This window comes from Podospora pseudopauciseta, chromosome 6 (assembly GCF_035222475.1).
Source record: "Podospora pseudopauciseta strain CBS 411.78 chromosome 6, whole genome shotgun sequence".
NCBI lineage: Eukaryota > Fungi > Ascomycota > Sordariomycetes > Sordariales > Podosporaceae > Podospora > Podospora pseudopauciseta.
This window is the reverse complement of record NC_085895.1, coordinates 709,716-736,925: the sequence shown is the minus strand read 5'-3', so window position 1 is coordinate 736,925 and position 27,210 is coordinate 709,716. Positions and strand designations below refer to the sequence as shown.

Below are 27,210 nucleotides of genomic sequence, written 5' to 3'. Positions count from 1 at the left end.
GGGGAGAGTCTCTCAATCAGGCGTTGGTGAGTCTAGAAAAGACTAAATCTGAAGGATTCTGCTATATATATGGACGTGGGTGAAGAGGTGACCCGAAAGACAGAGCACTGGGCTAATCGTGCAACAGTTGTTCTCAGAGACCCCTTGCTGAAGATTCTGAAAGATATCGCTCCGTTTTCAGGCAGAGGAGAACTACCATCGAGGCAGTCGGGGCTAGGACGTCGGCAAGAGGGTTTGCGTGTCGAATGTTGGCTCTTGACTGAAGGTAGGAGAGCCGGCCCCGGGAGGTGATTTGGGGGGTCCCAGTCAGAATGTTTTACCTCTTTCCATTTCCGGGGTTTCAACCCTCCGATGTTGCGTTGTCCTTCTGCGGTCTAACTGAGAACAAACACCGGCAGCGCCGAAGGCTCATGGAAGGTGTAGGGATATTAGACATGAGCTCAAACAGGGCTCCGGCACGTCGAACATCTATTCCATTGTGAGCCAGTTAGCTGATATGTCCACAGGTAGAGCGCAAATCATTAGGTACTGGGCGGCGTACCATGCATTCGACAACTGCAAGAACCTCTTGCTGCCGCATCTGAATATGTGATCGGGTCTCTGAGTGGCCCAGATGTTTTTGCCGTCCTCGTATGAGAGCCGGCGACGATAAGGTGTCGTCTTTGCGAGGTTCCAGTTGCCGGCTTGGGTGGTGAGTAAAAGACACCAAGGTAAAGACGAACGGGAAGTTGGTAAAGTAGGTAATTATATATATAGAAACTAAAGGTGAGAATGACAAGGCATCTCATGAATTAGATCAGTAGCAAAATTCCCTGCTTTGTGACAATAAAAGGCCTAAAGTTGCTGTCAGAGTGCTGTTCGGTATGTCGTTGCCAAAAGAATGAAGTCTAAATAAGTCGCAGCTACCATTTGTTGCAGAAATCCATAGGTGTCCCCGAATAATGCGTAATGATGTGGTATATTGACAAGAACAAAAGACGTACGAATTGTATTGGGGGGTTTCTCGGGTTTTGTGGGACAGCAACGCAGTGATCTTCCAGATTCTTTGGCGGAGGAGCGGAAGTGTAAATATACAGGTTCGGATCCAGGAGGTGATAATCCGAGCCGTGCCCCAAAGGTCAAACCGCAGCAGGTAAGGTAGGGTAGGTATGGGGCTATATGATGTCTAAACAACCTGAGACAAGACACTAAGTCGGACGTCGGAAAGGTTTTCTACGTATACACTCTGCTTGGTGCCATTCTTGGTTCGTCTAGTGCCATCTACCATCTGGCTTTGATCAATGATGGCATCAAAGATTCTTGACGCCGATCTTTGAAGATCCGAAATGTCAAGACGATGAAGACGACGAGGTGACCAGACGGAAGCCGTCGGGTTTGGCGGTCTTGAGTAGAAAGACTGTCAACAACAAGAAGGTTAGCTAATCTGACTACTTGAACCTTCAAGTTTGATGGAAGACCGTCGAGATCATTGTTCAGGACACACACCAGTCTTCACGTCCCTTCTTCTTCAGGGTAGTAAGCTGCGGGTTGAGACAGCACCAAGATGAAGGGAACAGCACCACGGAGTCCTCTGCTTCGTTGCTTTCCAGCTCAAAAGCACGAAGGCTCCCGGCTCTCCAACCAAAAGCCCTGCAGTGTTAGGTATCGGGATCGTTTGGTCAAAGCACTAGCCTAGGTAGGTGAGGTAGAGTGACGTGCAATCTTTTTTAGAAAACTCCAAAGAATGAACAGAACAGACGCCCTGTATCTCTGCCCAAACTTCGGGTTTCCGGACATAAAGCCGCTGATTCCTGCCTCCGTCTCGTCCATAATCATAAGCCCATGGATCTAGAGCTGGTAGGAAGAAGGTTAGTAGGTAGGTGCCCTTCGTAGATGGAGGATCTTGAAGGGAGGACATGATGGTGAAATATATATAAAAGACTAACCACGCAACTGGTAGAAAAGACTGGAGGATGTGCTAACTGATAGAGAATTGACCCGACCTTGTATTCGACAAGAGGAACTGATCTGTCTTGATCTTGGTTGAAAAGACGGCTCTGTCGCACAGTCTGTTGCTCTCCTAGAAATGGACTAGTGCTTATCGCCCCCACTTGAGATTCCTTCTACATGAAGATATGGTTGGCACAACGCCATGCCCAAAATGTACAGGAGCTGACATCGGGATGGTGGAATACCCTGGAAGACGGCAAACCCAAGTGAGGTACACCAGGGAGTCATGGTGCATCCTCATGGGTAGGTGCCGCTCAGTTGACGTGCTGCTGATTGGCGTGAAATCCAAGAGTAGGTGGAAGGACTCGAGGAGAAGCAAAAGGTTCTGCACTGGCGCTCTCAACTGTGGTTTGTCTTCTGTTGTAGCCGATGAAGAAAGCGGTCGAACGGTGCAAAGACGTGCTCGTGACCAATTACTGTGAGGTGGTTGATGAAGGAACTGGTTCGTTGACATCTGTCTTTCTGAGACAGAATCGTGGTGAAATGGATAGGTATATATAGGATGAGTAGACGGATATTCCAATGAGACCAAACTTCGATGTTGGAAAGAATGAAGAAAATGTTGACGAGCAAGGAGCAGAGTCACCACTGCTTTATACCTGCTCTCAGCTGTCAGCGCAGAATCTGCATCAAGCATACCCGAACCATTTGCCAAAGCAAAACCAAACTGATTTCCCCACAAAATCCGGACTGTCAAACACTGCAGAAGCAGAAACACTTCAAACCCAGACAAAGAGGTCTAGCAAAGCCCACTCTTGATCGGTTTGGGCCTGCCTGCATTTCCTTTGCTCCTTTCTCCTGTCAGTTTCCCTTCTCAATGTTGCTGAGCCAACATCAGGCAAAACCCCTTGCATCCGAACACCGAAAAACGCAAGCCGCTTGAAAGAATGATCCAGAAACCAAAACACCAAACACCCACAACTCAGAACATCGAGACACACGCCATGATCATCAACATCAGGTTCATTCCCCCACATTTAACAATACAAAGTACAAGTACACACTAGTGATGCGGGCAGTAATACAGAAAACCTCCTCCTGCAATGCCATTGTTTTCCCCAACCTTGACCTTGAGAACCCTCCTTTCCTAATTCATCCGGTGCCTCGGCCCAATCTTCTCTCTCCCATCCATCCAAGGTCGCAACACTTCAGGGATCAAAACACTCTTCTCCGACTCATTCCACCCGTTCTCCAAAATCGCCGCCAAAACTCTCGGAACAGCAAGAGCAGTCCCGTTGACAGTCCAAGGATACACCAGCTTCCCCTCCTTGGTCTTGAGTCTAGTCGCCAACCTCCTAGTCTGGTAGTCGGTGCAAATACTGGCGCTCGTAACCTCTCCCCAGCCATCATTCCGCTCCCTTCTGGACGGGAAGAACGCCTCAATATCACACTTTCTCGTAGCCGACGCCCCCAAATCAGCAGTGGGCATCTCCAAGACCCGGCAGTGTAGCCCTAGCCCGCCCAAGATTTCCGTCTGGAGATCAATCATCTCGTCAAAGATCTCCTCCGTCTCGACCTGATCCGGCAGCGTCCAAGAAAACATCTCCACCTTTGTGAACTCGTGCACCCTGTAAAGCCCCTTCGTCTCACTCCCTCTAGCCCCCGCTTCCGCCCTGTAGCATCGTGAAACTGCTACCCTCTTCAATGGCAAATCAGCCTCGTCCAGCACAGTATCAGCCTTCATCCCGGCCAATGGAATCTCCGCCGTCCCAGCCAGCACCAACTCCGGCTTCCCCCTCGCCGCATCCTCCCTCGACTGAGCAATAGCGTAAATCTGCGTCTCCCCATTCGCGTCCCTCGGCTGAAACCCACAAGCAGCAGCAATATGCCCATACACCACGCTCGGAGGGGAGACCTGCCTCCACCCTGCCCGTGTAGCCGTAGCCAAAGCATAGCTGATCAAGGCCTGTTCCAAATCCGCCGCCTCATCCAAAAGGTAATACCAGCCCCACCCAGAAGAAGACGCCGCCCCGGCAAAGTCCAAAAGTCCCAATTCCGCACCAACATGCACATGACTCCTCCACACTCTATCCGACAACGCCGGCTCAGGCTCGGGGTGATTGTTGATATAACTCATGACTTCCGGCTCCGTCCCGCGGGGCGTCTCATCACTCGTCAAATTCGGGATCGCCAGCGCCAATCTTTCCATCTCAGCCTGCAGCTTCCCCTCCGTCTCCTCAATCCCCGCCAAACCAGCCTTTACTTTCCGCGCCTCCTCCAAAATCTCCTCCCGACTCATGTCACCAAACTCGTCAATAATCTCGCGGGGATCGTCACGGGAGGTGCCGCCGGGACCAGCCAACCGGCGGCGGAGAATATTTCCCCTTTCCCTGAGGGCGCGGCCGGCTTTTTGCTGAGCTTGCCATTCCGCAAACAAGGCATTGATCTTGTGGGGGTATTCGGCGAGGGATTTATAGTTTCTGTCGATGCAGTTTTGGGAGTAGAGGTCGGGGTTGAGGCGGATGTGCTTAATATCGAGGAGGGGTTTAGGGGCTGTGGTTGGGCGGAGGGAGGCGGCTGTGTTGAAAGCGGCGGTTTGGTCGGGGGCTTCTTGGGCGTGGAGCTGTCGGGCGCTGTTGGAGAATTGCGCTGGTGATAACTTGGGGGTGGTTCTTTCTGTGTAGGTGAGGACGGGGCGCTGGAAGCTGTTTCTGGTTGAGGTTCGGAGGAGACATGGGAGGCAGGTGAACGACTTGGATGCCGCGACACCTGATAAGGATGGCCTCATGAGTGCGACGGTTGGTGAAGTTGTCAATGGCAGGGCAAGGAGGTTGTCTGATGTTGGCTTTCTTTGAGAGATCGAACCACAGAAAGCTGTGGTGGGGAAGAGATTCGATGGAGCTTGTGGTGGGTCATGAAAGCGACCTAAGTAACGCCAAGACCTTCCGTTGAAGCTAGGAGCTATGACCACCTCTTCTTTTGATGTCTTTGGTTCCTCGCTATCACTTGGAGCGGTGTTGGAACTCGGCGGTTTACATTTCATATCAAGCTGACCATATTCTCTTTCTATTCATCAAATTCGGTGTTTCGTATGAAACGTAATCTCAGGATGAGAGACCCGCAAGTTCTCTTCAACCTCAAAACCATTCCTGCGTTTTCACCCACTCGTACCCGCCAGAGTCTGCATAGCGACGGACATGAAGCCAGACTCGGTGAAACAAGGATTGTTGTCACTAGGGTGTGTTTGCTGACTCTCTTTGTCGTTGCGAAGAATGCGGCTGGTCTCACCTGTGCCATCAACATCATCGCTTCTGGTCTCTTCGCCATTCGCGAAAGCAGCCGTAATATGTCCAAAAAGTCCAAATTCCGCATTCGATATTCCCACCCCAACAGATACCAAGCCAAAGAAATACAGCTTGATAATCCACGCATCACCTTTGTCGTCCGGGCCAGAAAAACCGTCACTGGCTCTACATCTTCTCCTGTGAGCTTGGTATAATCCTCTCAATAAAATCGTAAGAGGTATCTAAGTAGAGTAAAGCTAGAACAGTATATACAAATGACTTGGACCCAGCGCCGAATAAAGACCCCTATCGCGAATATCCAAAGCCTGCCCCCACATATATCACTGCTCGTCATCTACCTGATAGTCATGCTCAACTACCATCAGTTTATGGACGTAATCTCGGCACCCCCATCTACTCCTGGCTGATGGCCAACGCCGCTCCTGTTGATGCCGGCACCGTCCCAACCGCCGGACTCCAATTCAGGGAGGACGGGGTGGTTGCCCCCCTCCAAGTCATCCCTCACGAAGAGACTACGCTCTGCATTCAAGATACCAGCGACAACAGCCACGACACCAACCAAAGTTGCATCATCGATCCAAGCACCAGCACCCTCATCCCCGTTCTGGAGCGCCCCAGATGTAGGGTTGCGTTTCAGGAACATCCAGAGAATGGGGCCTAGACTGCAGATGACGGTTAGGAACCGGTTTCTTTTTGTCTCTATCAGAGAGACAGTAAAATGAGCATCCAACCGCAATAACTGAAAGAAATGTTGGGCCAGCCACACGAAGAACCACCTTGACCAGTTTTGCTTTTTGGGGATCATCGAGCTGGTCGAGCTGAAGGGAGAGTACGGACGAGATGAATGCGACCATGGCAGAACTACCGAAGAAAGCTTGCTGGCGTGTCGCAATTGCTTGTTCTTGCTGTGCAGAGGCTGAGGGTAAAAGGCTAAAGAGCACGAAGGGTAGGAGAAGTTTGGGCATGGCGTCCAGGTGTAGTGTTTCGGTGCTCGTGATTCGTGCTACCCATTGGGCACTCTCTAATGCTGCGAGATTTTGTGGTCGCCATATGGAGAGGTTGCCTTGAGTTGTGCTCCCAGGTTTGGCTGTCTCATTGATTGGAGGTGAGCTCGCAGCAGAGGATTTGTGAACGAAACGTTTATGGTCATTCGTCTGCTCCCATATGCCGTTGCGAATGGTTGTGTCGTGCTGCCGCCGGTTTCCGAGAGAGTCGAAACCCGGCGGTTGAAGGCCGGATGGAGCAGTCCCTTTCACTAATCAGACCCTGTGTCCCCGTGGAAGATAACCAATTCTCGGCTTTCCCACCCTGCACATGGAAATTTGATCTCCCCAACCCGTGGGAGTTGGGGATATTGTCGTATGGGACGATCGTCATGCCACGGTGAGAGGGGCCCGTTGCCGGTTAGGAGAGTGATGCACCTCCGGAAACCGCGAGACCACCCAACTTGTACAAGTCGGATAGGCTTTTGGAGTCGAAAAGCTTGCTAAGTTGGCCTGGAGCAAACGTAAATTGATTGTCGTTGACCGGGAGGTCGGTGCTAACCGGGAAGTCGGGCTTGTTGGCCTCGTCTGATTTCTCAACATCATCCGAGAGCTTAAGGTAACCCGCGATACTACACACATGTTAGGCCTGCTTATCGGGTGTAAATTTGGGTTTGAAATCTGGGGCTTACCTTTCGAAATCCAACTCGGAAGCTGACAGGTAGTCACGTCGGCCATATTCCCCGGGGGCCTCCTTCGACTTATGCTGGGAGGTCATCGGTTGCCAGTATTTGGGCAAGATGGTGTACAACCCGAAGAAAGTAAAAGAGTATTCAGGTGGGGAGAGGGTAGATGTTGCTGAAGACTAGGGGAATTGAGGTACAGCAGAACAGATTGAACTCGAACAATTTCGCGAGCATTCACAGTAGGAACAGAAGCGGTCAACTCTCAGAGACCCCTCTTTGTAATGCAGACGAGGCTGTCAGAAAATGGGATGCCGCATCAATGTGCGGGGATCATCTAGGAACCTGCTGTCAAACCTCTTCCTAACCTTCTCTATCTGTGCGTGGTGTTCAACATCAATCGGTTGCTTTAGTTTCGCTTCCCGCCGTTCTCCACGCAACAGGCATTTCGTTCAGAAAACAAAACACCAGCCAACATATTCTTGGACCAGCTGGCACGACTTCAACCATTTTGGGATTCATATTACCCTTTGCGCCAAACTTCACAGGGCAGCTATCATGGAACGAGCTAAATCAGAGGCCACAGTGCCTTTTGATTTGCATGTTTATTGCTTCGTTCGCTGAAAAGGGAGTTTTCTAATTCTGCCGTGTAGGATATCACTTGAAGACGATTTCCCAACACACAACCTCCCGCCACTCGTTCTTAAACGACAACACAACCTGCAAGCGAAGAACCCCGCGATATCATCGCGGATATGTCTAGCAACAATGCTGGGGAAGCGATGGACATGAATGTTGCGTTGCCGCATGGGATTTCTTCGCATCCATTCAACAACCGTCAAAACAAGGGCGCTACTCCTGTTGACTCTTGTTTCTGTGACTCTGCAGCGGACTATACCTCAGCAGCTCCCAGCATGAAAGGAAAGCTTCCACCTTGGAGACATTGCCCAAGGGCGCCGCTCCATAGCGACATTCCCATTACTTTTTCCAGCTGTCGGGCAGAATGCATCAATCTCGATCCGAGATGCACCACCACAGCACGGATATCTCTGCCCTCATTACCGACTGGAGCACAATGTTCGCAGGAAAACTTTCGGCTTTTGTGATAGTCAACTTTCATCCATCAACAGGTTGGTATCTCAAAGCCTTGCGTGATTGCCTATCGACTAACAACCTGACAGGGCAAGCTCTCGGATCCAGTCCATATCACGAGTGACTTACCCAGTCTGCAGTATCAGGCTATCTGCCTCAGGATCTCCAACATCCAAGCTCAGAAGCCTGCATCTCCGCCGTCTTGGTCTACTCATTCACAGGAGTTTATCATCTCGTACAAAAGCCTCGGTGCTGGGCAGACTTCGGCCTTATAGCAACCATCTACTCGGTATTGACGGGCGTATGGCTGATGCTCTTGTACTGGGAGCCTTCCTGAGCTTGCTGTGCGCCAAGCTCCTCGAGTTAGTCACTGTTCGCCGGCACTCTGAAACAACGGTTGATTATGATGAGGAGGAGAAAGTTTCGGATTAAACTGGAACAAAACAGACGAGACTAGACTCTATTGATACAGTCTAGCCCACACGGCTCAGGAATTGGATGGCGTGGGGTGACAGATAGTAGGATAGGTACATGTCGTTGAGGTCTGGATTCCTCTGGTTATGACAGGAGAGCTGAGTATTGATACAAATCAGGCCCAGGAGAACTTGAAAGAAGGCCCAACAAAAAATCAAATATCATCTTAAATGAACAAATTCTTGCTGGGCTACATACATGACCGCGAATCCTGACAAGTAAATACCATTTGCACAAAGTCAGATCTGCCCAAGCTTGTGATCCTGATAAGCAACCCTCATTATTATTCTAAGCATCGCGAGGAGCACGAGGATGACATCCTACACACACACCCCACAAGAGGCTTTGGGATCAAACAAGATATGGTAATAGGCCTTTTGATATTTGTTTCACCAATATTCATACTTTTCTATTACTATCTGTTCTAGTCCACCAACCCCTTTAAACAATGACAAAATGTGTTCCGCTTCTACCACCACATTCCGATCAAACGAAGAAAAGGAAAAAAACCCGCTATCCTTCGTCCAGAACCAGCCAACTTTGGCATCTTCATCCGAGGAGTGGATCCCGTCCTAGCCTATGCTCAGTCAATCGTTTCCGGGTGTTGTAACTGGTACTCGTGTTTACTGGAACTGCATGTCTATTTTAAGCCTATGATCAGTGAAACGAAGCGCCAAGAGGGGAGCCAAACTCTCCGTACCGGCCACTGGCGACACATTTGGCAATATCACATTACCTCTCGCGTTCGTGGGAATCCAAGTGCACTGGAAGCGAGATTTTTTGCACCAGGCCCGTTTTTGTCCATTGGCCTTTTCGATACATTCACATGTCCGGGCTCCCAGTCCAGGCTGGGCGTTCCACTCTTCTCTCTGCTCACTGCACGATGTAGGCGGGTGACAAGTATCATAAAATATTTCACCATCGTATTCCGACGCGCGGGCGGGCAGGGGGATAGTATTGCATTTGACGTCCTTTTTTGCGCAAAATAATTTTTCATGATCATCCAGGGAACATTCACACGTCTTGTGCCGATCTGCGGGATTCTGACCTTGCTGCGTATTGGTATCAGTGGCCGCCGAGTTATTCGTCTGGGTCGGCTGCCCCCATGGTGCAGGCTGAGTTGTAGAGACCAAGCGATTGCGAGACGCACCGTAACCGTAGGGGTCCCAAGGAGGCGGAAGTATGGGCCGCACAGGATTGATATAATAGTGGGCGAAATTTGGTGAAGAACTCGGATGCCTCATGATGTCGTTCGGATCTACCGCCAGATTCAGGTAGCAAGTACTCCAATCGGAGTATTGATCCCCGCTGCCGCGATCCAGGCACCACGGGATACCCTTGAAATCGATCCCATCCACTTTGATTTTCTGATCCATGCGTCACTCAAGACTGGTGCCGGAAAAGGATATGGGTACAGGAGAAGCTTACCTGGCAGTAGCAACAGTTGCTCCAACAATTTATTTCTGGGGGAGGAATGCAATCACACCATTGACTTTCTCCAGTCGGGCTTTGGATTAGCGATGCACGGGCACGCCAATTCATGTTTGCGGCGGTTGAATATCGACTATTGAAGTGCTGATGGATGGTACTGTTGTTGGTGATTTGTTAGTGAACTGGTTACATATCCGGCCATCTTGCAAAAGACGACTCAACCAGCTGCCCTCCCGTCCAACTTTGCTTTGGCCATGCCACCTGTAACCTTCTGGCTCAGATGGAAGGAATCACTAGTGCAGCCGGGCAGTCCCGCCAGTAGTTCCATCAGACCTTGCCGGAAGCTCACTTGAGCACAGTGTGTCCTCCTGTCAAGATCACCTTCCATACCCTTCCCCAAAGCAACAACCCCATCCCCGGGGACTTCAACCCCCCGAACCCCACAACAGCATCGTCATATGGTTGTGGTAATCTTTGGTGTGGCTGAATGGAGGCGTAACTAAAACATGGTCGTCTAAGTGTGCTCAACTGGCTATGTAAAACACGAGCAGATGGCGTAAACGCCTATCGCGCAACGCCATATAACACCAACTCACAATAACCAGCCCAACAAACAACCAGCCCAACAGAGCGAGCGGGTGGGTAGGCAGGTGGCACATGGAACCTTCCCATCCACCTCAAACACCACACACCGGCCAACCTACACCCCCATCGTTCCCCCCTCCCTAAGAAAAAAAGCATATCTCCCATCCCCAAGCCATCTCAACAAAGCACAAGCCGCACAGATGTAATCACTACTTCTGGCACCTGATTTGCAACACACAGAAAAGAGAACTTGAACCGTGATTAAAATACAGTAATAAATCAGATAAGGTACTCCGTTGTTGAATCTCAGCTGCCGCGAGCTACTCAGAAAACATGTCAAGAAAATAAGCAGAATATATCAGTCAACAGGTATCATATAAACCGCCCCTTTCTAGTTTCCCCTCCTCAGGTCTTGTTGTTACCCTCATGATTCCATAAAATCACCGCTGCCGCCCACACACACACACACACACACAACCAGCCATAAACCCCAACCCACTGTCTAAGATGACTTTTTCCAAGAAGAAAACACGCATGTTAAACACAACCACTGAATTCAACCCCAACCTAAAAGTAAAAATATCATCTAACTCCTAGGCGCCAACAACCCCCCCTGCCTCTCCCCCACAACCCTCCGATCCAACCTCTTCACCACCGCCCCCAGCACCGTCTTCAAAATCCCCTCGGCACTCAACACCCTCCCCCCCCCATCCGCCCAGCTGCTCCTCTGATCAAAGCTCACAGTATCAACCATATCCCTCACCCCCCTCAACCCATCATCCAACTCCCTCAGCGCCCTCCCCGCCTCCCCATCATCCCCAACCTGAAAAAACTGTATCCCGACCTGGTGACTCGGCGCCTCAACCTCGTCCAGCTTCCTCGCCAGGTTGACAATCACCCCCTCCGGGTCATCGCTCGCCGCCCCGTCCGTAATCACAATCACATTCACCGGCTTAAGCCCTGTGTTATCCGGGTCCACACCCCTCTTCACCATCTCGACATATCTCTTGACATACGGACCGAGAATGCTCCTGATTCTTGAACCGGTGGGTGTCCATCCTGTGGGGTGCACGTCGCTAAACAGCTGGTTGATCGACTGCGCTGTTTTCCTCCCTATAAACCCCGTGGAGGGGTGCGCGGGGTTTTTGGAGTTGAGGAAGTAGACGTCTACCCCGTCGCTGTCGTGGGCGGTGCAAATAGGTGCGATGGCTTGCAGGGCTGATTTGGTTTCTTTCCACCTGTTTTGGGAGGACATTGACCCTGAGTCGTCAATCAGAAAGATGGTGTCGAACATGGAGAGGAAGGCATAAGGGTCTTCCGGGGTGGAGAGGATGGACGTTGCTGAGGGGGAGGGGGAGGGGGTCCGGTGTTGGGAGTTGGTGGTGGGTTTGTCGATGGAGATCGATGGGTTGGGCTGAGGGGGCTGGGCCGTGTAGGGGGGTGGTGCTTCTGACAACGGGGCTCCGGCTGCCATGTCGTTCGCCGTCACTGTCGCCGCGCTGGTGAAGAAGGGGTTGCACATCTTGTTTGGGTTTGGTGAGGGTGAGCGGGAGGATCTCTTGACTATGTCTTTGAGAGAGCCGAAGAAGCTTCTTTTGGTGTCACTGGTGTTGGACCTGATAGAAGAGGCTGCTGAGGATGCTCGAGAGCGGCCACGGGGTTCTGGTTGTAAAGAGGCCATTTCTACTCCAAAGTTTGAACCTGAAAAGGATATTGCTGGCAGAAGACTGGCAAGTGGGGGTGTTTTCTGCTCAATGATGAAAGCAGGTGGTGTTTATCTGTCTGTTGCTCTGCAGGCAGTTGCGGTCTGCTGTTAGTTTCAGGGTCTTGTGAAGACTTCGGATGAATTGCCGGATAACCCCTCTTGTGATAGATACATGGAGTTCTAACCAACTATAAGTAAACCCCGCATCTGGATCACAAGTGGGTTCAGGTGTGAGCATTTTGGAATTTCCCCTCGTTGGATGCCTTGCCTATTGGTGCTTTGAACATTACCATTGGCCCGAGGCTGTACCCCAAGGGGGTAGACAGGCGCAGCAGACTCCAGCCTCAATTTGTGGGGCCGGCAGGGGCTGTATATAAGTGTTAAGATTTGGGTTGTGACCTGCACCAAAGCCTTAACAACTTCACCAGCGTGACCACAACTGCGGCGCAGTCAATTCGGCCTTATGCGGCAAATGTATTTCACGATGAACTTAAGGGATGGCACCTATGCATGTCATTGATGGTTCCGGTGTGCCGGGTTAGCCGCTAGTCTTAGGTAGGTTACTATCATGTCTTGTCCATATCGGTGGCTAATGGAAGGCGATGCGCCCAATTCCAGTTGGGGGCGCATTTTATCACTTTGCCATCGACATACACCAAATTCAATGGTCCCCATACTGACATTCAGGCAGAATAAGCCGCCTCTGCGTTGAACTTGTAACACCTCAACACCACAACATCAACTGCCTGATACCTATCCCGAACCTGATGACAAGCTCGCCTCATCTGACTCACTCGACAACTCATAACAAAGAAGGCGGACATCACACTCACCCATCACAAGGAACCACAAGATACTACCAAGTACATACTAAACACTGCTATGAAAAGCCTCTACCGCCTGCCCATAAAAGCGCAGACCGACCCATCTATCCATCTCTATCCATCTCCACCATTTATCCATCTGTCCCATCCATCCAATCACCCGAAAAGAAAGCCAGGAAACCAACCCCAACTCCCTCCCGTCACCCTCCCTTAAGTGGATCGATGTATGTGTGGATAAGTAATGTGTGGTGATCCTTTCTCTCCATCTTGTGGAATCGAAATTGGTCGCCAGTGAAATCGCCTTCTCTTGCGAATTTGCAAGGTGCAAGGGAAAAAATGTTGCACAGGAGTTGCAGGTTCTGGTTGTTGAGTGAGGAATGCTGTGGCTGAGCCTCGAACCCTCTTCTTGAACAAGAACTTGCTGGTGTGCATGCTGAGAAAAAGGAAATCTTGTGGATAAAAATGTTGCGAGTATGTTGTCGGCGGAAAAGCATCTTTTTCCACACTTGTTGGGTGGTGAGTTTTTTTTGGTGCCTCGTCCGAACGGACAGGGCGTTTTGGAGTTTGCCAATGCAAAGGACAATACCAAAGTGTATTGCCCAAGGGGAGCAAGGCAGACCTTGGGCTCTCGAAAAAAAGCCACCTGAGATGCCGAAGGGATGCCGAAAATAAAAGGGAAATTAGAGGTTGATGGTCTCTGATCAAGCGCTGCCAGTGCAAAGATTGAACGAAATGGCGCATGAACTGCTGGAATCAAAAGTGATAGATACACATGGTGGAAACAATAGTGACGAGATCAACCTAGGGCATGACCAAAACTTTGGCCTTCACAATCTGCGAGGCCCGGATGGTAAGATTCTCATCACTGCGCATCGTGACGATGGGCGTGATCGAGAGCTTGACCCTGTAGTTTCGGAGAGCCATATCCCCCGGCTTCAGAAGAGTCTCAACCACCATATGGACGTCTTCTGAATATTTGGCACCCGTGTCGTTGAAGGCGTAGTGGAACGTGCGCTTCGCCTTGAGCAGCTTAGACGACAACTCCCAGGCGGCCTGCGTGACGGTAAACAAGTCGTGCAAGATGGCCTCTTGGTTGGCCTTGGCCAGCTTGATGAAAGGCGCGATCATCTTCCTCAGAATCTGGTTGTGCTCGATGACCTTGCGATTCTTGAAGTTTGGTCCTTGCTTGTTTGCCTCAATTTCGGCGACAAGCTCGGCCAAACGTTTGCTGGCTGCATCGCGCTCTGGGAGCTTCTTGCTGCACTCCAAGACTTGACCAAGACTCTCCATCTCTTCATCGACAGCCTTGCTGAATCCAGTCCAGCCGTCGGTGGTGAAGATCAGGTTGACAATGTGCTGTAGCATGAGGCGAAGTAGGTAGTAGGGGCGCGTAGTGGTCTCGCACAAGAGAGACAAGGCATAGCCTTGGCCTTCCTCCGGCCTCCCGGGGTTGATGACCGTGCACATGTAGTTGTACAAGCTCGGTATCTTGGTCTGGATGCTGGCGTGAACAATCTGGGGATTGACCTGAAGACGCTTGAAGTGCGAGTTGCAGAATCCAAGCATCAGGCTATAGAAATCTTCAAATTCTCTGGCCCATGTCGTTTCATCAGTCTGCTTGAACGCAGCAGGACTCTCCAGGTCCGAGAAGGTAGCATACGGTGAAGCAGGATTGCGTTCAGACGGACTGCCAGATAAATCGGCCCTGATGACTGAAGCCCGCGGAGTGGAGCGACGCCAGTTATCGGCAGTAGTGGCCTTACTGTTCAGGATTCTGTTTGCAGAAGCTGTGTTGCCAGATGTAATCTGCTTGAGATGAGCGTTCTGCAAAGACTGGGGTCCGTTAGGTATCGTGGAGGTCCCGCCATGCGGAGTCCGAATCAGCTGCGAGTCCTTGGGAGACAAGCCAGACGGCAGTTGGCTGTAGGACTGGAAAGATCGGAGGCCTTGATCATGTTGCGGACCATGCCGGGGGCCCGGACGGAGGCTCACTTGGGAGACATGGTGTGACAATGGGCGAGACTGGCCCATTCCAAGCATCGACGACTGCTTGATGATGTTTCGGGCAGCATCGCGCTCCTTTTCGTCGGTGTGAACCTGCATCCAGAGATTGCGTTTGCCTTCAACCTGCTCACGCAGGTAACCGTTCTCCATGTCTAGCTTTTCGAGCTTCTCGCGGAGAAACTGGATCATCTCCGAGTCTCTGGCATTCTTACTCTTGTAGGTCGCAACAACCTGGTCAAGAGTAAGGCGCTCCTCCTCCAGCTCCTTGACCCTCTGCTGGGCCATCTGGACTTCCAACCTGTTGTCGGTCAAGACTTGCTTTAGCTCTTCCTTGGCGAACTTGTACTCCTCGACGATGCTCTCGTGCTCTTTCTTGAACCGCTGGAGGTCCTCTTGAGTCTTGCGGCCTTCATCTCCACACGACTCAGCAAGGGCAATAAGTCGAAGAAGCTCCAGGCCGACCTTGTCACCCTCATCCATCATCTGAGAAACGGAGTTGATGAGGCCCTGGATGTCGTAGTCTAGTTGCTTCAAAAACTCGTCAGAGATACCCGCAGTATCTTGCAACATGTGCAGGCCTTCACGAAGTCCCCAGATGCGGCGCAAGACCAAACGACACTGCTTTCTCATTTCCTAGCAGGAGGTTAGTGCCAAGCCACAGAACTGAAGGGGGAGCAAATAAACAAACCTTGTGATCATGATGGATCTCGTCATCTTCGAAATTCTTCGACACCTTGGCAGCAGCCCCGCGGAAGATCTGGCTCGTGGTCTTGACGACCTGTTGGGGCGGAGCCAAAGAAAGTCGATCGAACTGATCGACGATGGGAGCATCAGTGGTGGCGGCGCTCTTCTTGGGTCTGCCATTGTAGACCAAGGATTCACGACTGGAGGTACCCCCGGCCAAGGTCGACGAAGGTGTCGTTAACACCTCGGTGGCGGGGGTTGGGTTGCCGTTCTTCTCGGCATGCTCAACCTTTTCGGCGAGCTTCTTCTCCGCTGCCTTCTTCTTGGCCATCTCTGAGCCGATGGGCGAGGGCTTGGTGGGTTGGGGGGAGGGGGAGGGGGGGTAGAGCGGCGCACCGCCGCCGTGGGAGTGGCTGAAGCCGGGGTGACCGCCGGCTTCCGACTCGGAGTCAGAGTTCATATAAGCCATATCTATGGCTTTGGTCTTTTCTGGAGGTGGAAAAGTAGTCTGTGGTCGGAGCACGTGGATATTTCGAGAATTGTGGTGGGTGAAAAAAAAAAAAAGGCAGAGGGAACAGAAAAGTTCGCAGGGCCCCAAGTAGTGTAGGAGAAAATTCCGCAAGATTCCAAAGTCGCAAAGCTCAGCCAAAATACAGGGTGTCTGCAGACGGGGATGGATGGCAGAACAGCAGCTGCTAACCCGGCTTACTTTGGGTTTGTGTGCGAGAACTGGGCGAGGGTTAGCACTTGGTCTTTCGCCCACAGTGGCGACCTGAGGTTTCGCTCTCCAAATTGAACGATTGCAAGCGTTTTGTGTGATGAGGGCTTGGATGAGCTTACCCTCAGATGGGACTTCTTAGCGCGGTAGTGCGGTCCTGATACTGGCTATTGATGTTGATTAGTCGGCTGTTGATATTGCTTGGTCGTCGATGATAAGCTGATAGGGGGCTAGGCGTCAAGGTCCTGGTGTCTGTCCAGGGGTATGTCCCTCGGTGCCTGTCTTTGGTGTCTGTCTTTGGTGTCTGGTTCCAGGTATTTCTCTTGCATGACTCTCTATCGATGTCTGTGTGTGCAGGTTCTGATTTGATGTTGCAGTATAAAGCGATTTAAGGTCAGCAAACAGCCGATTTGTTTGTTGTGGTGTAGAATGTATGGTGTATTCCAAACTTCGGAAGCCAAGCAGTAATCCAACGACCTAACGATGATGGTAGTAAGATGAGAGCCAAGGGAAGAGTCCAAGATCAAGTGTAGATAGTTTTTAGGGTGAAAATCTGTCAGAGGAGCCAAGTCTGGGGCAGGATATTGTGGGCACAGATCACAACACCCTGGACAGTGCCTTCATCTCCTCAAGCACGGTATCAGCACGGTTCTGACCAACCACCGTCTCGGAAACGGCAAGTCAAGTGAATATCTGCCCGTTATCAGTGAGGCCTCTGAGCCGTTCTATCTCATGATCAGCCTAAACTTTGAAAGACATCGAGGAAGATACGCAAGGTACCTTTAGATCGCAGGAATGAGATAACTCTATGTCCACTTCCAAGCAAAAGCCTATAGTAAGTCGGGCCAGGATAAACCAACACTATCGCCCACTCCTGCTTGTGGAATTGGAGTTGATAGATAATAAAGGTGAACCATAAAGAGCCTGTATGACAGATAGCCTGTTGTCCGTACATCTCTACGCAAAGCCAAGTGCAACACATGGTTTGTCGTGGTATATCCCACCAATGGGCATTCCACGTTGCCTCGAACTGGGCTTAGTTGTCAGAACGAGACATGCCCACTGCCAGGATGTGCATGCATCAACGGAATGGTGACTGGGACACATCTACAAGATCTGGCATTCCACCAAGGCTTTCTATCATACAGGACAGGAGAAAGACACGGGCAAAGCCTGCGTATATGAATTTGACAATTCAATATCCTGTACAGGACGCTAGAAAGAATCGGATCCAAAATGATGACAGCACACTTTCAACTCAGAGCTCTAAGCTATATCAAGGAAGCACCAGCAGAGCAGTGGCAACACTGTAGCCAGCTCTTTACGGTCGTGAAGTTTGGGACTGTTGATTAAGCATGGCAAGACTAGCAAGATCAATGGGATGTAGGGAACAAGGACTGAATCGAGGCATCGATAAGAATTGACATCCAGTTGTCTAAGCCCACATGAATGAGGGAGCGGTCGACGGCTTTGTGATATGTTGAGAATGTATGGTTCAACAAATAAGTCAATGATTGGATTGCTTACAAGGTATTGGAAATAGACAAGATGTCTTGGTAGCCCATTGATGGATGCCTTTTGTCTTTGCTGGCTCATGCAAGGTCGTCTGGAGTGGAGAGCTTCTGGCCAATGACAGCCAACCAGTTAAGGGAAGGTTATAATCATGTGACTTCGCGACCGCGACCAATTAATGCAGACGCGTTTGCAACGCACGTCCCCCACTCCCCCGATTTTGGGGGCCTATTTTGGGGCCCTGGCAACAGCGCCATTGTCAACAACAGCTTCAATTCCCAACACCCTAACCCGCCACGAATTGCACCCCGACCACATACACCCCCTCCCCAGCGACATCGGCACGTATAATCTCAACCTAAACCTCACCCATGTTGCATCGCAAGATCATCATTACCCGGCGCCACTCAAAATGACCAATGGTTGGGTACAGGGCAACCAGGAGTGTAGGTTTCTCCAGCCCGACCACTTTGGCGATCAGGACGTCTATTGCGAAGCCACCCACGAGCCCGAAGATGTCTTGTACATTGGCTCCGACGACGACGAGTACGAAAGCCCGGCCGAACGACGGCAACGAATAGAGGCACAAGGACGCCGCTATCTCCAAGGGAAGCGCCTTCACTTGATCTCAGCCTCACTTTCTGGCCCCTTCACGAAGGCTTCTGGATGGACCAACCCCTGGCGCTCAAAATCAGTCGTGCGCAAATCTTCAAAGAGGAAGCGCCCAACCACTGCGAAGAAACTTGCGACTAAACCTCAACCGCCGCCTGTCCCTTACGAGTCCTCTGAATTGTCGAGCGCCCGAAGCAACATTGTACAGCTTGACCATGCGCCAACGCAAGATGCCGACGAGGAAAGCCTTATTAGGGTGCAGGACTGGAGAGATCGGGTTCTTGCCGAGATACCTGTCAATGCGACACCTACCAATTATTATCCGTCTCAAACCGAGCCCGTCAGCACGCCCTCGAAAGTGCCCACGCCGGAGATCCTTAACGATGACGCATCCAGTGAGCTGTCGCCTCCGCCCGAGTCCCCCTTGATTGTCACGCCTATACGCCAAAAGAAGACCGTTGGGTTGAAGGATTCGAGTGTCCAAGAGGAGGAGCTGCCACCGCAACCAGAGCTTCACACACCAGGGGCAGGGCAGGCAATGTTTTTACCGGTCATTGATCTTTCGCCACACGCCATCAGACTATTCGAGGAGACTTACTTATCTCGGGAATCAAGCAAAGCTTCTCCGTTCAGGCAGCCGCTCCAAGGGAGCCCTCTCAAAAACTGTACGCCAGCTCCAACATTACTTGTCCAACCGCCCCTCGAGGAGCCTTCCACAACCAGGACACCCGCCGATGTTGATTCAGCGGTGACAACAACAACTGAAAGACTGCCAGGCAGCACTCAAACAGATGGCAGCTTTCGGTTTCACAAGACGCGCCAGAAGCAACGAGATCTACCGCTTCGCAAGCGCAGTAGACTTTCCAGCGTCTTACCGAGCAATGATGACTCAAGTGAAAAGCGAAATCAACCAAACCACGCATCATCGGAGATTCGAACGGTGGAACCTGGAACAGTTGACATTGCACGGGAGGACCAAAATCCATCGGAGCCTACATCACCAACTTCTTCTAACAATGACGGAGTGGGTAACCTGCCAGAGCCTGAGCCTCGAATCGTCACTCAAGAAGTTCAACTTGAGACTCATGTCGAACATTCAAAGCAATGCGCAGCGGACAGTCCTAGTAGGGCTTCGCAAATCGACGGTGTTACCCTGGTCCCTCTATCTTTTGCCGAGGAAGACCGCGAGGATGTCAGCATGGGCAATGTTACGTGTGAGAAGGAGTATGCGTCGGTGCCACAGGATATCGCGGCCAGTCTTGGGTTTCCCAAACGGCTGTTGTGGCCCAAACCTGGCACTAACGTCACGAACCAGAGTTCACAGTTAACTGTACCCCTTGACTCAGCACCCGTACCAACGCTCCTTAGGGCGAAGGAGCCTAAGGTGCCTGAACCTGAGCAGGCTGCAGCGGCGGAACAACATGTTGCGGAGATGTCGGTGACGGCCAATGCTGGCATGTTGGCAGACGATACAATTGATGATGATGTGGTCAAGAGTGGTCCTGAAGAAAATGAAGAAGATGAAGAGACAGCGGAGGCTAGCGAGACTGAGGAGGTTACAGTTTTGAACATGGCGTTGAAGCCTGAACCAGAAGAATATGCACCACAACCGTCTAGACAACCAATAATGTTGGTGTCGGCGTTACTTGATCCAGAAGTCTTTGAACCCAAGATTCCAGAGCCAGGAGTACCAGAACCCCAAGTTTCTGAACCGGCGGTGTTGGCACCGACACCAGCACCACAACCGAAGCCAGCGCTAGAATCGGAAGTAGTCTCTGTACCAGCGCCAGATCCCATACCCGAACCCAGGACCATCACTTCCCCTGGCTCCTTGGTCCCCGCAGTCAACGGCCTGATGGCAGAAATTGCCCATCGGGCTTCACAGGGACTCAACGCCATCCGAAGGGTTTTGGACCCAGGTGCAGAATCGAGCGGAGCTACAGACAGCGTTGCTATAACGTTGGGCGCTGAGGCTGTCACCGTTCAGGAAGAGCCAATCCACGCAGCGCCTTGTTCTAGCCTATCTGACGAAACTGCATCGTCACCTTCATCTGGCATTGCAACCCCAGAAATGGCACTGGATCACGCTAAGGAAACCTCGGGGAAAGCCAGAGACGAACCAAATTCACCAGCTACAGTTGCAAAAGAGGCGCCCGGGATTGATACTGCGAGTAAGGTAGAAGAAATGGACATTGACACCGAAACGGTGGCCAAACCCGAGGTGGCACAGGAAGTGACGGAGACTGCTCATGAAAGGGAGCCTGCTTCCATCTCATCACATCGGTCTTCTTCTCCGGTATCGGTTGAGCAAAGCCCCTGGGCAACTGATGCAGTATCACTACCACTGGCTATCAATATCGAGACGCCAGTTCCCGGCAGAATTGCTGCCCTCACAGTTCCGGATTCTTGTCAACTACCAGTATCTCAAAGTCCTTGGGCGAGAGGCGATTCTCAATTCCAGGTGATAATTCCACCAGCTCCCGAAATCCGCTCTTTTGTTCCATTCTCTTCTCCTGCCAACAGCGCCGTCCTACAAAGACCCGAGACACCACCACCTCAAATTTTTCCTTCAGATACCAACAACTCCCAAGCGTCAATAGCCCAGCTATCAACCCCCGAATCCAACAAACCCGCCCAGAGAACCCCTGAGAATACCAACAGTTTCGGCCTCTCTACCAAGTCCTTCAGGGATTTCATGACCCCCTCCCCTCAACCAGCCAAAAGAAGGAAGATATCCGGGATGTCCTCAGCGAGGAACAACACAGGTCTTATAAGGAGCACCCAACTCCTTTTCCAAGTCGCCACCGCCAACCCCTGGTCTCCAGGTCTGCCGTCTAGCAGCCGGAGACCGACACCTAATACAATAAAACCCAAGTCCTTGCTCCGACAAACACTGTCAACCACCACCACCCCGTCGATGTCACGGAAAAGGAAACGCGTCACCTTTGCGCCTTTACCGAGCGAAACTCCCCCTGCATTAGACCTAGCATCATCCCCCTACTTCTCAGCTGAATACCCCTCCACCACTCCCTCCAGCACACCCATCACCCCAATAGTCTCTTTCCCCCACCCCAAAACGCGACCCTCCTCCCCACCACCATCAACCTTGTCATCTGACCTTCCGACAGCGGAAACGGAGAAATTTTCCAAGCACTTTGCAAAGGTGGCTACCAAACGCCTCGGCCACACGACCTTTGCCAACCCGGTGGCTAAACTTCGAGATACACAGAAGAGGTTGTTGCCGAGTGAGAGCCAGCAGGGGTGTGACAGTCCGGGGGTGGAGGCCATGGCGGAGAGGTTTGTTTTTTTTGCAGACTCACACAACAACTCGGGGAGAACTGCTGGGGTTGAAGGGGGGGAGGAGGAGGAGGAGGAGGAGGAGGAGGAGGAGGAGGAGGAGGAGGAGGAGGTGTTGCTGCAGTCACAGCTTGATTCCCAGCTTGAGATAGTCACTGAAGATGAGGAGGAGGTAGTGGAAGGGGAGTCACAGGATGTGGTGAATGATGTGCTGCAGAATTTGGATGATTTCCTTGGTGTGGGAGGGGGGTTGTGGGATGTTGATTCTGCGGTGAGGGATATGGCAAGGGAACAGAGGCACGAAGAAGAAGGAAGAAGGATGCAGGAGGAGGAGGAGGAGGAGATGAGGAGGTTGAAGATGGGGTTGGGAGGGAGTGTTTGGGAATGAGACCCAATTTTGGATTTTGGAGAGGAAGAGAGAGAGGTATTCATAAGCGTGGGAGGGGGAGTTGCTTTGCTGAGAGGAAATAGATACCCCCCGTAGGAAGTTTATGTTATTTTAAAGTATCTTAGTTACCATCTTGTGCAATTGGTTCAACGGCATGTGAAATTTGAGACCTTTGTCAATATCCCACGATGATTATACGGAGAGTTATTTTCATATTTTTTTGATCAAAGAGGAGTTATATAAAAAGCCCAGCCAAAAAAAGCCAAAAAAAATCCCCGGTGTGTCTATCTACCCTTTTTTTGCTCGCTTGCTTTGCCTTTCCATTTTTCCACTCCCCTTTTCCTCCGTGTGTATCAACGCCTGCCAAAAGATCCGCCATTGGTATCTTCCCATTCATATCATACACTCATATGGTTCCCCCCGCCCTCTTTCTATCTTTCCCTTTCCCATTATTCCATCTCCTTACTTCCTCTCAACCTCGACCTTCCTCCCCGCAAAAGCCGCATCAAAAGCAGGGATCAACGTCTGCGCAAGCCAGAACGAAAACACCAGCTTGGGACCGGTCATGAGCAGCTTGGGCACGAGACCCTTGAAGAAGGCGCCGGCGCCCTCGTTCTTGGCCATGTTGGTCAGGATGCGGAAGCCAGACTCGGGGTTGTCAAAGTTGCGGTTTTGGATGCGGGTCTTGATGACATCGAGGGGGGCCGAAACGACAAGAGACGCAGAAGCACCGGCGATGGAGGCGATGAAGTTCTGGAACCACGACGCCTTGTTGTAGTCGTTGAGGCCAAAGAGAAATTCCTTCGCAAAGGCGGAACCACCAAAGAGCTATGTGACATCTCGTTAGTCATGTTCCATCAGGAGGGGGAAAAGAGAACAGAATGCTTACAGCAAACGACCCAGGGGCGTTTCTCGCAGCAGTCCACCCCCACCCTCTGTAAAGCCCAAAACCCTCATCCTTCACAATCTTGAGCACACCCCTCCCCCTGAACGCCTCAGGGTTGGTCTGCCTCTTGATTTTGAGCACATCCAACGGCAAGAGCACAATCTCGCCAATACCAATCAAGCTACCAGCAGTCGAGTGCATAATCGCCTTGCCAGTCTTCTTGCCAAACGCGTTCTCGAAATCCTTGCCATAATGCGCACCAAGGTAATCCCTCGCCACGGGCTGACCACCGTACTTGTACACACGCTGAAGAACCTTGTACCCAGCAGCATACCCCAGCCCAGGGAAAAGGGAGACGAACTTGCGGCCGGCGGAGGCGTTGGCCTTGTCCTTGAAGATGACGGTGTTGAGCTTGGCGACGGACGAGACCTTTTCTTTGGGGTCAGCAATCATTCTCAACACGATGGGTAAGAAAGACGGAAAAAGTACCTTGCCCTCGTTGGACATCAGTCTCTTCGCGATTGTGTCAACCTAACTCGTATAATGATCCCTCTCGTTAGCCCACCACCCTCAATAACCCCACCATCAATCCTCGAGAACCGCGAACTCATAATAAACGCACAGGATGGAAGATAGCCAACTCGGCAATACCGGCGGATCCTGATTCACAAATCAATTGATCAGTTTACTACTCCCATAACCTCTCTCTCAGTCAAACATACCGGAACCCAACAACCTCGCCAGGTTGGACTCCTTCTCTCTGCCACCAGCCGCAATGGGAGACATGTTGATTTAGGTGTGGGGTGGTGGATGGAGGGGTATAGAAATTATTGTATAGCTGCTGTAGAAAGAAGCAAGCAGCGGCAGCAATGGCAGAAGAAAAAGCAGACAACCGGCCGGAGATCTATTGACAACGAACTACTAGAGGGAAAAAAAAAGAAGCAGTTCTCCGAAGTGTATCCGCGATGACGGCGCTCCGATAGGTTTTCGTCCCGCTTCTTGAAAAATTTCTGGCGGGTCCCGGCTCTGGTCCCCAGCGACTCGCGAGTCCCTGGCGCATCGACCCATGTGCCTTGCGTTAGCTCCGACAGCGGTGCCCAGACTCGTCTTGTCCCATCTTATCGTTATCTTTATCGGCAATTCCCACTTCACTTGTCCTCAAATCAAGGATATATATAAATGTTTTTATTATGTTTATCATAACAAGACTGGCAGGTCTATAATTGGCTGTGTGTAAAAAGACATGTCCTGCCAATGCCAGTATCTTTTCCAGAAATTTTACCCCTTGTGCCGCCCATGTAAATGAGTTAGAACCTGGTATCGCACAAAGCTCCATCGAATGATATGTGTTGCTCTTCCATCCCCCGATTAGTAGTCCCGCAGCACGGCGACCAGGTCGTCCACACGCTGAATCTGACCAAGTAACATCCGCTCGAGCTTCAAAAACTGAGTGAGCTTCTCCTTATGGATCTTGCGCAATTTGTCGTCCTCTTGACCCTTGACGTCGCTTCGCTTGATCAGGGACAAGACGTGCTGGTCCTTCTCCCGAAGCGTATCGAGCACTTGGAGGGAGTGGATCATCGTCTTGTACGAAACGTCGAGAATCCGCTCAAGCGCCATGGTGCCGTCGAAATACCAGAGGAAGAATGACTTCTTCACGTCTGCCTTGGCCTCCCTGGGCACTTCTTGCGTCTGAACGAAACCGTACTTGTGCATCTCTGCCAGCTTTTTCGACATGTCGGCTTTTCGCATGAGAGCTACGCTCATAATCGCCTTCTCGTCCAGCTTGCCCTTGGCCCGCAGCATGCGCACTAGTCGAACACCCTCGCGGCCTACCGTATTCTCAATGGTCGCATCGATTTCGGCCTGTCGCAAGGCTGCCATCAACGGTTCAAAGTCGACCGTCCATTCTTCCGCTCCACAATGCCGCAAAAAGCCCTGCGTGCTTTCTGATAGAAGCAACAAGTGTTGCCGGAGCTGAGTTCGGCGGTCCACCCGTTTGGCCGTCCCATTGACGCCGTTCGTCACATGGGTCCCATTCACCCCCTTAACACCATTTGTCGCGGGCTTGACATCCTCCCCTTCATCATCATCATCGGAGCTAGCATTGGCGTCAGCTTCGGCTTGGACGTCAATGAAGAACTTCTTCCTCGGCGGCAGTTCTGCAATCTTCTCGGCGGCTGTGACTGAGATCTTGTCGGCATCCACTTGGCCGAGCCCCACAGAAAGATCAAGGCTGGTTTTCAGAACGTCCAGAAGCTGTGATGTCGTGACCACAACAGGCGCAGGTTTCTCTTCATCCTTCTCATAATGATCGGTGATTGAGTCGTCGCGGCAGCGAGAGATGTCCTTGCTAAGAAGGTTCAAAAGCGAGGCATACACCCAAGAAGTCGTCTGTCCAAAGGCCTCCTCAGCATAGTGCATGAGGCGACGATTCCGTAGCTCCACAAGGCACTTTTCGTAGTTGATACACATCACTTGTTGTGGCTAAAACAAAGTCAGCAAAACTCCATGGTCACCAACCTAACCACGACAGTCACTCACATCGATACCAAGGTCCATCTCTCCATCAGGCGTACCATTGGCCGAAGCGGCACCGTCGAACAGCTTGCGTCGCTTTGCAGACAAGCCATTCTGCTCCAGTTTCCGCTTCAGGGATCTCGATTCGCTTCGGTTTTTGCGCAACGCCTCAGCCACCTTGTCCTTGTACTCGGCTTTGGCCTTGTTTCCTTTGACTTCACCGCCAGGGTATGTCTTTTGGATGTCGGACTCGATGGTCGCCAACAGGTCTTCGGGACTCTCGAAGCTTGTCTTGTGAACCCCAATAAGTAGCTCGGCCTCAACCAGCTTGTAGATGATCTTGTTCAGGTCGGCGATGCTGCTGATCAAGGGGTCCGATTTGCTGGATTGGGGGGTTGGCTTGGGCTTGGGCTCGCCGTTCACTTCATGCGACTCTACGCCATTGCCGAATGGATCCTCCTCTGCCTTGAGCTTCTCCTTGATTCTGTTCATCCTGTCGATTCGATTCTGGTACGCATCCACAAGATCGCCGACTCGTGTTAAGCCGGTCAGAATGATGGTTTGCATCACATCCTTGGCAGCCGCTCCATGGGTCTCCTCGACCATCTGAAGGATTTTCCCCGTACGCGCGAGGTTGTAAGCATGTTCAACATTGGCCTCGTAGAAATAGTGGGGTGACCCGGCATCGAGATGGTAGTGCAGCAAATTATGCTGCAAAAGAAGGGCGAGACCGTGACGGAGCTGGCGCGCGTTCATGCCGGTGTCACCAGCGAGCTGTTGGATCGTGCTTCTGCCTCGCATGAGAAGCGATGCGTAGATCCTCGAGGGCAGCTCGCCATAGATCTCGTCGATGGTCAGAGTGCAAAACTCTGCGAAAGGCGCGGTCTGACAATGACATTGTTAGTTCATGGAGGTCGTCGCTTTGAGGTTTGAATGACATCGCGGGGCTGTACTCACCACCAACATGGCGGGATGGTGCGCGCGATGTATCGTATATATCAGGATGAAATGTTGGTGATTAGTTTGTAATGGCTTCTAGAGATCCTCTCACTATCTCTAGAGCTGGCCACAGATACTACCGGAAAGTCATTGAAGGCCCTCGACCTCGAACAAGGTGCAGCGTGGAAGGGAAAATGGCTTGGGTGGTGGGGGACTCGGGCTTGATGGAGAAAGTTCAATGACAATTTTTGAGCAGCTGCCAGCCGCAGTCGCAGAGTCACGACCGAACGGCAAATTTGGCGCGGCCTTCGCGGGGCAGCTCCAGATTCTGAAACGGGCCAATCACAGCCTGCGCTTCCTTGCTTACAACGCTGAGCTCAGGTGCAGAGGCTGCTAAAGAGACTGGGTTCGAGAAATGGTGTAATGCATTCAAATGTTGGCTTGTGACGGCCAGAGGGGGTGGACAGATGAACAGAGCAGTAGAATAGAGATCTGAATATCGAAAATTCCCAGTAATACCTTTTTCAAGCGTTTTCCACCCTCGGGGCAACGTTTAATTTCATATCATCCAAACCCCACGACGTCAACATCGCAGGCTCAAACGGACCCCTCAGGGAAGGCTGCACTGTGGGTTTACGC

General features: G+C 51.5%; 9 protein-coding genes across 9 annotated transcripts; 1 reads left to right on the top strand and 8 right to left on the bottom strand.

Moving 5' to 3' along the window:
- Positions 1-625: 625 nt before the first annotated feature.
- Positions 626-1,809, bottom strand: QC763_0089810 (uncharacterized protein; the record flags this gene model as incomplete). Its single annotated transcript, XM_062906233.1, has 3 exons — positions 626-1,396; positions 1,484-1,629; positions 1,739-1,809. 3 exons carry the CDS (start codon positions 1,807-1,809, stop codon positions 1,329-1,331), a joined length of 285 nt encoding a protein of 94 aa, XP_062762553.1. The 3' UTR covers positions 626-1,328.
- Positions 1,810-3,076: 1,267 nt separating this feature from the next.
- On the bottom strand, positions 3,077-4,972 carry DIA4 (Serine--tRNA ligase, mitochondrial; the record flags this gene model as incomplete). Its single annotated transcript, XM_062914324.1, has 1 exon — positions 3,077-4,972. One exon carries the CDS (start codon positions 4,970-4,972, stop codon positions 3,077-3,079), a length of 1,896 nt encoding a protein of 631 aa, XP_062762552.1.
- A 623-nt stretch (positions 4,973-5,595) lies between these two features.
- Positions 5,596-6,995, bottom strand: PMC1_3 (plasma membrane calcium; the record flags this gene model as incomplete). Its single annotated transcript, XM_062914323.1, has 3 exons — positions 5,596-5,891; positions 6,656-6,849; positions 6,910-6,995. 3 exons carry the CDS (start codon positions 6,993-6,995, stop codon positions 5,596-5,598), a joined length of 576 nt encoding a protein of 191 aa, XP_062762551.1.
- Positions 6,996-8,827: 1,832 nt separating this feature from the next.
- Positions 8,828-9,842, bottom strand: QC763_604782 (uncharacterized protein; the record flags this gene model as incomplete). The annotated part of the gene is made up of 2 exons (XM_062914322.1): positions 8,828-9,106; positions 9,181-9,842. The coding sequence occupies 2 exons, from the start codon at positions 9,840-9,842 to the stop codon at positions 9,016-9,018; spliced, it is 753 nt and encodes a 250-aa protein (XP_062762550.1). The 3' UTR covers positions 8,828-9,015.
- A 1,226-nt stretch (positions 9,843-11,068) lies between these two features.
- QC763_604780 (uncharacterized protein) lies at positions 11,069-12,163 on the bottom strand (the record flags this gene model as incomplete). Its single annotated transcript, XM_062914321.1, has 1 exon — positions 11,069-12,163. The coding sequence occupies one exon, from the start codon at positions 12,161-12,163 to the stop codon at positions 11,069-11,071; it is 1,095 nt and encodes a 364-aa protein (XP_062762549.1).
- Positions 12,164-13,227: 1,064 nt separating this feature from the next.
- Positions 13,228-18,015, bottom strand: QC763_604770 (uncharacterized protein). Its single transcript, XM_062914320.1, has 5 exons — positions 17,945-18,015; positions 17,198-17,885; positions 16,540-17,142; positions 15,704-16,428; positions 13,228-15,648 (listed from the first exon to the last, which is right to left on the bottom strand). The coding sequence occupies exons 4-5, from the start codon at positions 16,166-16,168 to the stop codon at positions 13,813-13,815; spliced, it is 2,301 nt and encodes a 766-aa protein (XP_062762548.1). The 5' UTR covers positions 16,169-16,428; positions 16,540-17,142; positions 17,198-17,885; positions 17,945-18,015; the 3' UTR covers positions 13,228-13,812.
- A 326-nt stretch (positions 18,016-18,341) lies between these two features.
- QC763_604760 (uncharacterized protein) lies at positions 18,342-22,226 on the top strand (the record flags this gene model as incomplete). Its single annotated transcript, XM_062914319.1, is given in 2 exon segments — positions 18,342-21,896; positions 21,912-22,226. 2 exon segments carry the CDS (start codon positions 18,342-18,344, stop codon positions 22,224-22,226), a joined length of 3,870 nt encoding a protein of 1,289 aa, XP_062762547.1.
- Positions 22,227-22,418: 192 nt separating this feature from the next.
- Positions 22,419-24,137, bottom strand: YHM1 (high copy suppressor of abf2). Its single transcript, XM_062914318.1, has 5 exons — positions 23,835-24,137; positions 23,735-23,772; positions 23,602-23,643; positions 23,116-23,541; positions 22,419-23,054 (listed from the first exon to the last, which is right to left on the bottom strand). Exons 1-5 carry the CDS (start codon positions 23,896-23,898, stop codon positions 22,689-22,691), a joined length of 936 nt encoding a protein of 311 aa, XP_062762546.1. The 5' UTR covers positions 23,899-24,137; the 3' UTR covers positions 22,419-22,688.
- Positions 24,138-24,281: 144 nt separating this feature from the next.
- RPC82 (RNA polymerase III subunit C82) lies at positions 24,282-27,073 on the bottom strand. Its single transcript, XM_062914317.1, has 3 exons — positions 26,590-27,073; positions 25,657-26,517; positions 24,282-25,599 (listed from the first exon to the last, which is right to left on the bottom strand). The coding sequence occupies exons 1-3, from the start codon at positions 26,596-26,598 to the stop codon at positions 24,481-24,483; spliced, it is 1,989 nt and encodes a 662-aa protein (XP_062762545.1). The 5' UTR covers positions 26,599-27,073; the 3' UTR covers positions 24,282-24,480.
- Positions 27,074-27,210: the final 137 nt, after the last annotated feature.